The sequence below is a fragment of the Ruditapes philippinarum genome, unplaced genomic scaffold, assembly GCF_026571515.1.
Source record: "Ruditapes philippinarum isolate M1 unplaced genomic scaffold, ASM2657151v2 ctg68_1_1_1_1, whole genome shotgun sequence".
NCBI classification, from domain to species: domain Eukaryota; kingdom Metazoa; phylum Mollusca; class Bivalvia; order Venerida; family Veneridae; genus Ruditapes; species Ruditapes philippinarum.
The window spans coordinates 151564-163797 of record NW_026860464.1 but is presented as its reverse complement, the minus strand read 5'-3'; the positions used below and the strand labels follow the sequence as shown (position 1 = coordinate 163797).

The following is a 12234-nucleotide window of genomic DNA, read 5'->3' as shown; positions in this document are numbered from 1 at the left end:
ACAGTGCGTTAACTGGAGTGCGGGTATTAGTAACCCGCACTCCAGAGCATGCCCATTGATTGGCTAATTTTTGCTGGGGTTTACATATTGTGACGGCAGAGAAAGGGAAAGCGACAGAAATGTCATATTCAGATGTTCGTTCATTGGTTCATTTTTGCCGGGGTTTCATATTGTGACAACAGGGAACGTGCTTTTATGTTTGACTATGATACAAAAGAAAAAGAACACCAAAACACTCGGCAATCTGATTAATACTCGGGGGCTACGCCCCCTCGTACAAATCAGATAGCCTCGTGTTTCGGTGCTCTTTCTATTACTTAACATTGACACAAGGGCATTATTTACATGTTTCTTTAAAATGTTCCTTATTATTGACCAATCGAAACATTTTCCAAATTCCCTTACTCGAACAATGACTTTAAGTAGTTTTGTCACGTATCAGTCAATGTAAATAACCAATCGTATATCATTTTTACTATGATCTAATAATCAAAATCACCTTTAGAATACCAATTGACATATGATGTACATCAAATCCGAAATCTTGTAAACAAGCATGTTATTTTAACTTTTGGTTTGTAAAAATATTTTAAGTACATTTACATACTTTATGTCTAAAGCAACTGCTGATCTTTACATACGAAACAAACAAATTAACATTTCTTGTGGTTTTGATAAACTTTGGAAATTTTGCCGAGTAATATCGTATGTGTGCACATGTCCTTATGTTTATGATGAAAATTAATCTTACATGCAACAGTACTCTCACATACGTTTGTTTTGTATGTAGTTTTCATTTGCATTTTACATATGATGACATATTTTAGAATTGAAGTACCAATAAATATTTTTCTATATGCTATTATTTGGTTTGCAGGCTTTTACTGATGATTATAGTATTGAACTGAGAACCATGTAATTTGAAACATAAAGTGCATAATTGTTGTAAAAGAAGAAAGTATAAATAACATTTATAACAAAAACAAGTAACAGAAAATAAATGTAAATAATTGCCATTGAAAATAGGTTAATAAATATAACTTTCTACACTCCTTTTGCAAAGTTTTACTATGGATTTCAATAGAATAAGAATAAGTTTGCAACCAAAAATGCTCGAAGCATAAGTCTGCAACCAAAATGTGCTTGAACAAGATATTTTTGTGTATTGAACGTTATCTTCGGACTTGCGAACTAAACCATTTGTACAGCATTGACAGAAACATATTTTGTTATTGTTAAATGCAGTTCAAAACTTACAAATTCGAATAAATTAGGAGAAAAACCGACCAGAACAGTCACATTTCAAATTTCAAAATATCTACATGATCAATTTATATCTTCTATAACTTCGTCAAAACAGAATCTAGGATACTGAAACCTTTAACCGAGTGTGGCATATATATTGCATTATGGAATAGACATAGTAATGAACTTCAAAATAGCAAAGAAACCCACTTGCCTGGCAAAATTAGTTCACCAGTTTCAAAAAATCACGCCGTGTTCGCCATTTTGTCAAGTTTGCAACTAATTCGCTCGCTTGAACCAAGTGTGCTACCACTTCACGTCCTGCCCCTTGTTTCTACAAGTTTATTTTTTAAAAAAATATTTCTATAATCACTGAAAAACAGTTGTTTCTGGTGAGCGGTTCAGGGCCATCATGGCCCTCTTGTTTTTCTTATTCTTAGGCCGATAACTGATCCTCTAAGAAGACATATTTACGAGACTGTTATTATTAGATATGTCACAACTTTATATTAGTATCGTATTTTCATTGAATTCTAACTGATTGTATGAATATATGAACGTGTTATAAAGATATTTTGAAAACATAATAATATCTTAACACAGCAATGTGCTTTAAAAAATTATATATATTAAGGTCCGAGTGGGAGCATTGTCCATTTTTATAAAATGAATTAAGAAAAAAGTACTTCTGAAACTAATATAGAATAATGGGTAAACTAAACATGACTCGGTTTATGTTCCGGTACGTTAAAAATAATTTTCAAGAAGGTTTTCAACCTTATTTCATATATGTTTCGGGAAAAGTCCGAGTGGGAGCATTCAGAGAAAAACACTTATCCTGTTTTCATGCCTAAACCAGGCAATAATTCTATAAAAAAAATTTGTAATTATCTCAAGTACTATAGCCATTCTTTGGTGCGCTACATGATTTTTTAATACTCTTACGTTTTCTTATAATAAAATTGTATTTTACCTTCGAGTCGACAAAAAATGGTCCAAGTTGGAGCATTCAGCAGGTGCGCGATGACGTAGTATCCTACCATTGTAATAGGGCCCGTAAGTCTCGATTACTTTCACTTTTGATTTACCACTTCCGGGTACATCGGCAGACTTATTTACCGTTACGCATATAGGTAACCGAAGAACTCGAGGGATATAGAAGTTAAATTTGTTTCGGTCCTCTTCAGATTTGAAGGAATGGATAGCACGGGTCAAAAAATGCAGGTAGGTCAATTATCTGACGGAAAAACGAGGGATTTATAGAGTTTAATAAAACTAGTTTATTTTCGGATAGTGACAATTATTTCGGATGTTTTGACCAGGTAGTGAATTCTAGTTGTTTAGCTTTTAGTATTGTTTTTTAAAACTACTGATGTGAGAAATTAATTCAAACCTTTTAACTTATTAAAATAAACAATGGAGAAACACTTTAATTCTAGTGTATATTTAAGTTATACAAAATTCGGACATTGCACAATAATTCGGATATTTTTTCCCTTCCATTTTATTCTTGTTCCTTTTTCAATTATATATACATGTTAATATGGTACCTAGCAAATTATGATTGAATTAAAAAATATAATATTTGATTAAACCATTTCAGATGTATAGACAAGGAGGTATATGACAAGTATAGAATATACAGTTGTTCAATATGGACCATTTATCAACTGTTTGCACTGCGTATGGTCCTGAAATATCTATACATCAAAGGTAAATACATGTAAAATAATTGATTAATTTTTAGTTGAGATCGGAAAGATAAACAATTATCAAAATATATTAATAACTTTTGGATTTCACTGCATGATAATTGATAAGTAAATAAAACATTAAAAATAGTCATGTTTCACATTCAAGAAGATCAATATTTTTGACTGTTATATATTATGTGTTGTTGTTTATCTTTAATGTTTATTTACTTCAAATATGAAATTTTTCTGTCAATCATGACCAGCTTATTAAATGTAATGTAAATATCATTTCTAGTGTCTTACACTTGTAACAACATATTTATTGATTTTTCATTCTGCAGATAAAAAGGGAAAAGATGACGGAGGATTTGTCCATGAAGACCTTTATTGCAACTACCATCTTCCAGTTCCTTAATTTGAGAATGATATCAGAGAACACACAGTTACATTGAAATATTAGTTTAATAGAAGCCACTGAGAATAGTCAAATGTACTTTCCTGAAGAAGATGAATGACATCCAGCACAAAAATCTTAATGTATAAAGCGTATGATTTTATGGTGTTTGACACTATGATCTTGTTAACATGTTAATGTCACAATGATAGAAACAGAGTAAAATATCCACATTTCATTGCAGTTTTAAGTATTAAAACTAGATACTCTATATATACCAAAGCTGATAACACACCAGAGATAAGGTTTTTCATGGAATCACAGTATAGTCATATGACATTATGGACATTAAATGACTATGAAGTAAAGATTAGCAAAAATATTATATATCATCTACTACTAATATTGTGAGGTAATCATTGATAAGCTCACAAATTTGCATTCAAAGCTTTGATATCAAGCTGAACATTTTTCAATTAGAATATGATTTATAACTCTATGATAATTTGTTCATGTTAATTTTCAAAGTCTTTACATTTGTAAAAGGAAATATTCTTATTCTTGTATCAGTAGACATTCACAGTGTAAAGTTACATTGTTCAAATAACTAATAATAATTCCAAGTGCTTTCCTGAAGTTTTTCTTCCACTGGAAAATCAGTGTGATATATATGCTAAGCAGTGCACTATAAATTGTGTAAAAATAAAAGTTTATTAAACTTATGAACTGTTTTTGCTTCTACTATTTGGCATATATTTATAGCAGTGCTTGATCATAAGAGTTCATCTGCAAAATAAGTGTCACTGTGTACTTTTATTCTCTAACAGCAATGGCCAGATTGCTTGAATATGCAAGCATTGACTATATTCAATACTATGCATGTCATTTGAATTTTGTCTGTCCTGAAATCGAAACAGACACTATCTAAATAATATTGATGAAAAGTTCTTGACGGCTCTTCAATGACTACATTTACACATATGTACATGGACAGAAATTAAAAGCATTGTGTGGTGTTTTTTTTTTTTAAACATTGACAATTTTGAAACAGTTCTAATGGGTATATTAATGTATCAGTGATGTAATTGTTTTGCATCAAGTGCAAACCCTAAGTTTTGCATGTATTGTACATGTATAGATAATTCACTTTTGGTCAAATGTCAACAGGTTCAATACATTATAAAACAGGTAATTTGAAACCCAAAGAAGTATATGGTATGTAATAACTACCCCTCTGATACTAAAATCTTCAAGGAATGCAGAATTGCAAGTCTTCTCCAATTAAGAGAGAGACTTGGGCTTACAAGGGCTAGCAAGCTAGTGGTTTGCTACAGAATACTCAACACAGATGAATTGCATTAATATTGTTTACTCTGGTATTACTACCTGCCATGTACAATGCTAATCATGGCTTTTCTAAGAGCAGTGAAAGGCTATAACATGAAGGAATTTTACACATCTTGCCTCAGAAACAAGTTTTTCTTTGAGATGATTTTTATGATATTTAAATAATGGTTAAAGATTACATTACTTTTACAATTGCAGTGATCATGGTGATAATATGAAATGAAACTCAATCAAGATAGAAACATTTTAATGCTGAACATTTATCTTTTTACCATTCCTGTTACTTTACAAGTCTATTTATAACAAATTTATCTTAACTGTTTTGAAACTACATGATGCCTGGTTGAAACTGTTTTGGGCAGCCATTTGCAGAAGATAAATTATCATTGAATAATTAAGTTAATGCAAAGTTACAAATGACAGGTTATTTATTTCTAATAAAGACAGGTTATTTATTTCTAACAAAGACAGATATTTTGTTTAACATTTTTACACTGACTAATCTTTGAAGTGTCTTCAACCTTAGTTTTTATTAGAATACAAACATTCAGTCTGACAGTTTACACAAGACATGGAGCTTTAAGAATCTTTAATTCAGTCAAAATCTGTAATGGACAGCCATGTCTCTACCACTTTGTACTCCAAGACTGTGTATGGACATTTCCTTTCAACTATGCCTGGTGGTATCACTACAATGTATTTGATTTCTAATCTGATGGTGAACACTCCAAAATAAATCAAGAGCCATGACAAGTACTCAAGATCCAACCATGAAATCACATACCTGTATATAAAGAAAATTTATCAGGAGTTGAAAGCAATAATAATTGGTCAGCTATAAATTTCAATCATTTTCATATTGTCATGAATAGAAAATAATGTTGAAAAGGAAGAAACACTTCTTGGTGTCCTAGTTTTTGTAGATTTGCTTTGACAACTGATCTTTAAAAAATGTGATAGTGACTAAGTTCTTTTAACCATTTACTGAGCATGATTTAACAAAAAAATATGACCCACTTATTTGAGAAAAATACTTTAAACAGTATTTAACATGAATTAACTACATATGCCATACTGTTTGTTTGTTTACTTAGCTACACTGTAATTATTTACAAAAACGAGAACATTATATGTTATACAATAATATTTATTTTTCATTAATGTAGTTTAAGTAGCTTTAAGTATTATATTTCTTACCAAAACGATTTTACAGCAGAGCATGCATGTGTATTTACATCGGATACTGACGTCTTTCATCTCACCACTGTCCTCAGTCAAAATATCTACAGGAGCAAAATATTTCATTGAATTTTATGACAATTTAAGTTGGTTATATACAGCTTGACTGTTTGTGCTTTATAAAGATAATAATTATAAATAAATAATATTTTCAGTTGGAAGAAAATATATTCAACTAAAACACACTGCTAATCATATTGAAACGTTTATCCGAAAGATGCGCTGTCCGAAATTTCTGAACATTATATACTTCTGAGAGATAATCAGGTAGCGCTATAGAAAATTGATAAAATCAAATTCACCAGTCTGGTGTCAGATGCGAATGATGTTGAATCGAAAAACAAATTTATTAGATTTACATGGAAATGAAAATATTACAACATTTATTGGGATAAACTGAATTTGAAATGACACACCCACCTGAAGATTATACGAAGTTGTCTTTCATTGATACTTGTTCACAAGATGAAACCATTTGCATTTCGTTACAAAACAAAAAACTCTGCCAATTTCCACATATCATTTGCTTTTCCATGTAAGTTTTACTTTCTCACCGGCATACAAGTATTACCCAATATAGATAAGCAATGTTGTTGATATTTGTTTGTACCCGGAAGTGCAAAATATCGTGAAATCTCGCAAGTCACATGACGAGACTTACATACCCTATATGTCTCGCTTAAGTTTTATCTTGTAATCAAAAATACGCATAACTGTGAAACGCGACAAACCAATTTCATTGAAATGAAGATTAACGCGGGATGGGAATTTTAGGTAAAATACCCTCAAACGTCATATCAAATGACATTTATTTAATACCTTCCTTTACTTCATGGTTAATGGAGACAGTATTTTTGTTACTGATGACTACCTGCGAATATTTTGATGATGACTTTAGAATAAAGATCTGAAATTCAATAAAAAAAACCTTAACCGGATGTTAGAAATTTGTTATATTTTTATTAAAATATGTATATCAAAAACTTTATTTTCGTGAAAATACTTGTAATTTACAATCTAGTAATTGTTACAGTGCGGAACACTCATTGAGCGTCACTTGTTTCATTCAAAGTGAGGGTTCTGTCGGGTTTTTTCTCTGGCTATAAGCCATTTTAACACAAACTCAGTTAGCAAGATAGCCAGAACAACATTTGGTTCGGGTGTCATATAAATTAAAAATACTTATTCCATGAACCAATAATGGAACATAAAGATAACGTCGAGAAAGTAAACTTTTATTTTAATCAAGTTAGTTATAAAGGTTATTAAGGGGAGTGATGGCCTAGAGGTTAAGGTGTCTGCCTCTCAACCCATGATCATGGGTTCGAGCTCTAATCGGTTCACGACCATGTTTCTTCATTTGGCACCAGTCCATGTCGGATCCAGGAAGATAACTAGAAGGAGATTAATATTAGTTGTAAACCTTGTTTTGCAATCGAGCTTAAATAAATATGTTTAAACTAAGGGTCATTAACGAATTCAAAGAATAATGCATTGACTGGATGGGGGATTGGGGGATTCAATATAACACATGTACCAATCCAGTTCATTCGATATAAAATAAATATAACTTTGTTCGCTTCATATTTTTGACAAATATTTAAAAGTCCGCTTATAACTACGCGTGTGTTTTTATTATTTATTTATTTATTTATTTTTATTTATTTATTTTTTATTTTTTTCATTTTTTTAGTTTTTCATTTATCTATCTTTTTTCCTAAAATTACCATTATTTGTTAACTTTCGCAATATTAAAAGGACACACACACATACAAGTATCGATTTTCAATTCAATTTTGAACATATACCTTTTTTTCTTTTGAAATATTTTCTGTTTTAAGTGCTTCACTTGGTCTATGTAAGGATTTTAAATTCTATGTTTTAAGGATTTTTTTATCTCTGTATCTTTATCCTTTTAAATCAAAATTGTCATTGTCAGGATCAGACCTTGGCAGCTTTATGTATCATGTAGCTGATTAATGACTGGTTCCAGATAGGTATTTGCAGAAGTTTGCGTCGAGGCAGATTCAGCTTCATTCAAATCGCTGAAATTGTCTCCCCAATCATGAACAAACCTGCTTGTCGATGAGGATGAAATTTGGTCATACGTTGTAAGGTCAGTGTAATGAGAGTCTGAAATTCTAACGTTTGTGACATATGCCGAACTTACGCCGGCGGTTTGAAAATCTCTTTGACTCTGCACGGTGCTGTTTATACTGCTCCGACGGTCGAGGTTTGGCCTTATATTCTTGTTTTTGTACATATAAATGATTAGAAATATCAGAAACAAGGTCGTAACCCATCCTATCACAGACGTGATTATAAGAATAAGCCGAATAGAATCGTTTTCGAATTTGAAATTTTCTGGATAATCAAAGTTCTGGTCTTGATCCGGGGTACAGTTTATAGAATTTGCAATGCCATTATTCGTTGTAAAACTTGACGTCGTGGACGGAACGTTAGGACCTGCTGTTGAAACAAAGGTTGAATTTGATATGCATCTTGTCAAACAATCATCACACGCTAGCTGTACTGCTTGGCCGTTTGTTTTAGCTGCTCTTACTTTAACATGTACAATTTCAGTCCTGTGTACATTGAATCTTGTTCCATTTGATGCTGTAACAGTATTAGCAAAATTACAAACATAATCTCCTGTGTCACTTATGTCCACGTGATAGCGTTGATACTGCAATCCTGTCACGTGGAAATTGTCGTCATCATTTTTACTCCACCAGACATTTGGAGCAGGTGTTCCATGGCCGTCACATTTTAGTAACAAATCGTCACCTTCGTCATAGTAGGCATATCGGCGGGGGTATAAGACGGTTATTGTAGCTTTAACGTGCTGATTTAACCACACGTACGTGCTGACATAGGACGTTTTCGGGTCTGAAAAAGTCGGCAGCATTAAACTTTGCACATTGCAAAAGATACGTCTACCATAAGAAACAGTATATCGAAAAGTCTTATTCCTTGATAAAAGAAGACCGTCTGCTGACCCCAGCCTCCATTGGTACAAAGGTTCCGGGTCTGACTTAACTAAACACGTAAGTGCCAATTCTTCTCCAAGCAAAACAGTATCTGGGATATTTATGACAGGTTCAGATGGTGGGTATAACACTTTGACATATACTGAATCTTTGGCGATGTATGTAACATCTGGGGAATAATCATCATAAGAAACGCCGCACGTGTAGTTTCCCTCGTCTTCAATACTTACTTTTTGTAACTGAAGTCTTTCATTAACTGTGAATAAAACGTTGTTTCTGAACCACGTAAAACTGACATTAGTTATGTTAAAAGTACACTCAAAATCTAAAGTTTCCCCTTCGATAATCTTGACACTGTTGTTACCCGTGTCTGTCCACACTTGATGTCCCAAATAAACTATACCAACGTTATACTGACAGTAAGCTGAAAATAGTACACAAGATGTTAACCATCGACGGAACCCACGATACATATTTTGTATAAAGTTAATTTAATATATACCGGTACTGGTGAACGGTAACTAGCCTTTATTACAAAGGGTGACTACTAGTATTTAAAGAAACGTTTTACAGAACTTTGAGTACGTTCTAATAAATAGATATTAAAGGTATACGGTATTTGGTCAATTATATAGTTCGGATACATTCTACGGTATAGAATATTTAACATTAAGAAACGGTTTAAATAAAAAAAAACAACAATATCATTGTGTAAGCAACCGTACAAAATCATTACACAACTAATGACATAATGAAAATAAACAACAAACAAAACAACAATAACAAAACAACAACAACTGATTTAAAATGATAGAACAAAACAGAATTTTTAAAAAGAAAATGATAACATACCGACATACAAATACACTACAATTAAGAAGAAATTAAAATTTCCTAGACCTCCCATTTTAACACTGAATTATTCTACTATTATTCGTTTCACTTGCAACCGTAAAATATATAAATAGTACATGGAAATAATGATGAGTAAAACGTCTAAAAATAGTCATTTTACTGTATCGCTCAAGCTTGTCAACAATTATTTTTCGCTTTTATGTTCATCCGTTTGTTAAACGCCGAGGATGAATTTATATTAGATTTTGTTACGCATTACAGCGTATAAAAAATCGTATAAACATGGCCGATTTCTGCAGTTTTTTTAAACTCATATACAGGGTGTATATTCGGCAACGCTCAACGCATTAGAGCAACAATTGCCTACATACTCTGTCTTTTTGTCGCATAAAGACCCATTTATAGAATTCTTATATTGTAAAAAACGTTGATGATAATGATATTGATGGAAATTTTCTGTTGACACTGGTTATGTGCATAATTATAATAACAATGTCGGTGGTGGTGTTGGTGGTGACGATTATGATGACAGTAGTGTTGGTCGTCATGACAGTAATGGTGATGATTATGATAGTGATGATAATAGTAGAGGTGGTTATGATGATGACGATGGTGGTGATGATTTGCTTATGTTGACAAAGAAAACAATGATATGATTATTTTGTTGTTGATGGTGATGAATATGATGATGAATTGTGATGATGACTAACATGATGATTGCGATCAAGGTAGGGATGACAATGGCGGTAATGATGACGTTGGTTATGATGATAAGAGCTTGTATAATACTGACATTTTGGACATCTATCGAAATAACTGTTCACAATCGTATCTGTTTCGAATAGGTTTGATTTTACGGCGGAAGTATGCCTGTTTGTCACATTAGTAGGTCATGTTTATTCGCTGAATTAAGCCACATTTACAAACGAACTTTATCACGTTTAGCAGCGTTTTTATGCGGCGTTAAAAGGGTATTACAATGAATATCATGTTTTTTAATATATCTCCTAAACGTTTTCTATATAGCCTATTGTGACGTCACATGGTGTTGTTTTCGACCTATCACCTGTTACAATATTCCACAGGGGCGAGTAATCTGTATAAACTGAAGGAAATATTATACTCTTGTTCTCGCCCCTGATTCAAAAAATATGTTGAATGGTCATTAAAATGTTGGTCCGGTATAATACTCCAGTTCACCGTTGCTTATATGCACTAGTTCATGTGCGAAATTTCAGATCATTCGCTTTCTTCGTTTTTACTGAATAATAGGTTTTAAAAATTTGAAAATGAATTGAATTGAAAAATTAACTCAGTGACGATTTAAAATCGCAAAAGGAGGAATTTTGTTTTATTCTTAAGTCACATTCGACATTTTATACTTCTGTTTAAAGTACCCAGACTGATTTGGGAAAAAATCATATTGAATGTATTTCAACGGAACTCCTTTAATATTTTGACCAGTATCAACAGGTTGCATTTAATCAAGTTTACAACTGGTCTTATACAGACGCACGCAGTTTAAAATAAATGAATTTAAAGTGAATAGGTCTACAATGGGCATATCTTTCATGCGTATTTCAACTATTGTATATAAACGAGTATCGTTTGGATATTATTATAGGATATATTTGAAAAATAAATGTTAATAAAGTACTTTGTGAACTACTATGAACATTTTTGTGATGAATAATAATATTTAAAAAAAAACTTTAAGATCTGCTATTTACAGTAAATATATATAATATTATATCATGTATTTCACACTTGCCGACAACACCCATTTATAATATTTCGTACTTTGTTCGTTTGACTGACACTATATACTATCAACATAATTATTCGTGTTTTTTAAACCAATTCCCTTTTAAACAAGAACATTCAAGTATGAGTATATATAAAAGTTGGAATCTCTCTTTTGTGCGTGAAATACACAATTTATTATGATACAAATTGCATGAAATGATATTAATAATAATTAATAATCAACTAGACGTTAATATTGCCCGCTTTCCATTTTAAATATCTTATTAAAATAAATGGATTTTTCCATCTGGACTATCCTCACAAATCTGGACAAAAACATTCATGTTTTAGGGAAAACTTATATATATATGCTTACTAGATAGAGAACGATCAGAACTGATCACATAGGACGAAAGATAAGTACTGGTGCTAGCAGGCTTGGAGTCAAGTAAAATACCGTGCATCATTATTTCATTATCACGTGCACTAATGATACCGCTTTACTACTTCTCTTACATCCTTGCGTGAGTATCTCTTTCTCACAAACCAATTCAAAATAATATGAGCCGCGTCATGACAAAACCAATGTTTGTGCGTTTGCGACAAGCATGGATCCAGACCAGCCTGCGCATCCGCGCAGTCTGATCAGGATCCTAGCTGTTCGCTATCAGTTTGTCTACTTGTTATAGGGTTTGTAAGCGAACAGCATGGATCCTGATCAGAC

The 12234-nt window shown here is 32.0% G+C and overlaps 1 protein-coding gene and 1 long non-coding RNA gene across 2 annotated transcripts; one reads left to right on the top strand and one right to left on the bottom strand.

The window, feature by feature from the left end:
* Window positions 1-2316: 2316 nt before the first annotated feature.
* LOC132760175 (uncharacterized) lies at window positions 2317-4055 on the top strand. Its single transcript, XR_009629823.1, has 3 exons — window positions 2317-2469; window positions 2849-2958; window positions 3281-4055. It is a non-coding gene; the product is annotated as an uncharacterized LOC132760175 (long non-coding RNA).
* An 855-nt stretch (window positions 4056-4910) lies between these two features.
* LOC132760158 (uncharacterized) lies at window positions 4911-9960 on the bottom strand. The gene is made up of 4 exons (XM_060752067.1): window positions 9762-9960; window positions 6340-9333; window positions 5878-5963; window positions 4911-5464 (listed from the first exon to the last, which is right to left on the bottom strand). Exons 1-2 carry the CDS (start codon window positions 9814-9816, stop codon window positions 7877-7879), a joined length of 1512 nt encoding a protein of 503 aa, XP_060608050.1. The 5' UTR covers window positions 9817-9960; the 3' UTR covers window positions 4911-5464; window positions 5878-5963; window positions 6340-7876.
* Window positions 9961-12234: the final 2274 nt, after the last annotated feature.

Excerpts from the sequence above, each read along its gene's own strand:
- LOC132760158 (XM_060752067.1), bottom strand. The coding sequence starts at position 9,816 with ATGGGAGGTCTAGGAAATTTTAATTTCTTCTTAATTGTAGTGTATTTG. Across the intron at positions 9,334-9,761 it reads TGTAGTGTATTTGTATGTCG|CTTACTGTCAGTATAACGTT; the intron begins GTATGTTATCAT and ends TACTATTTTCAG.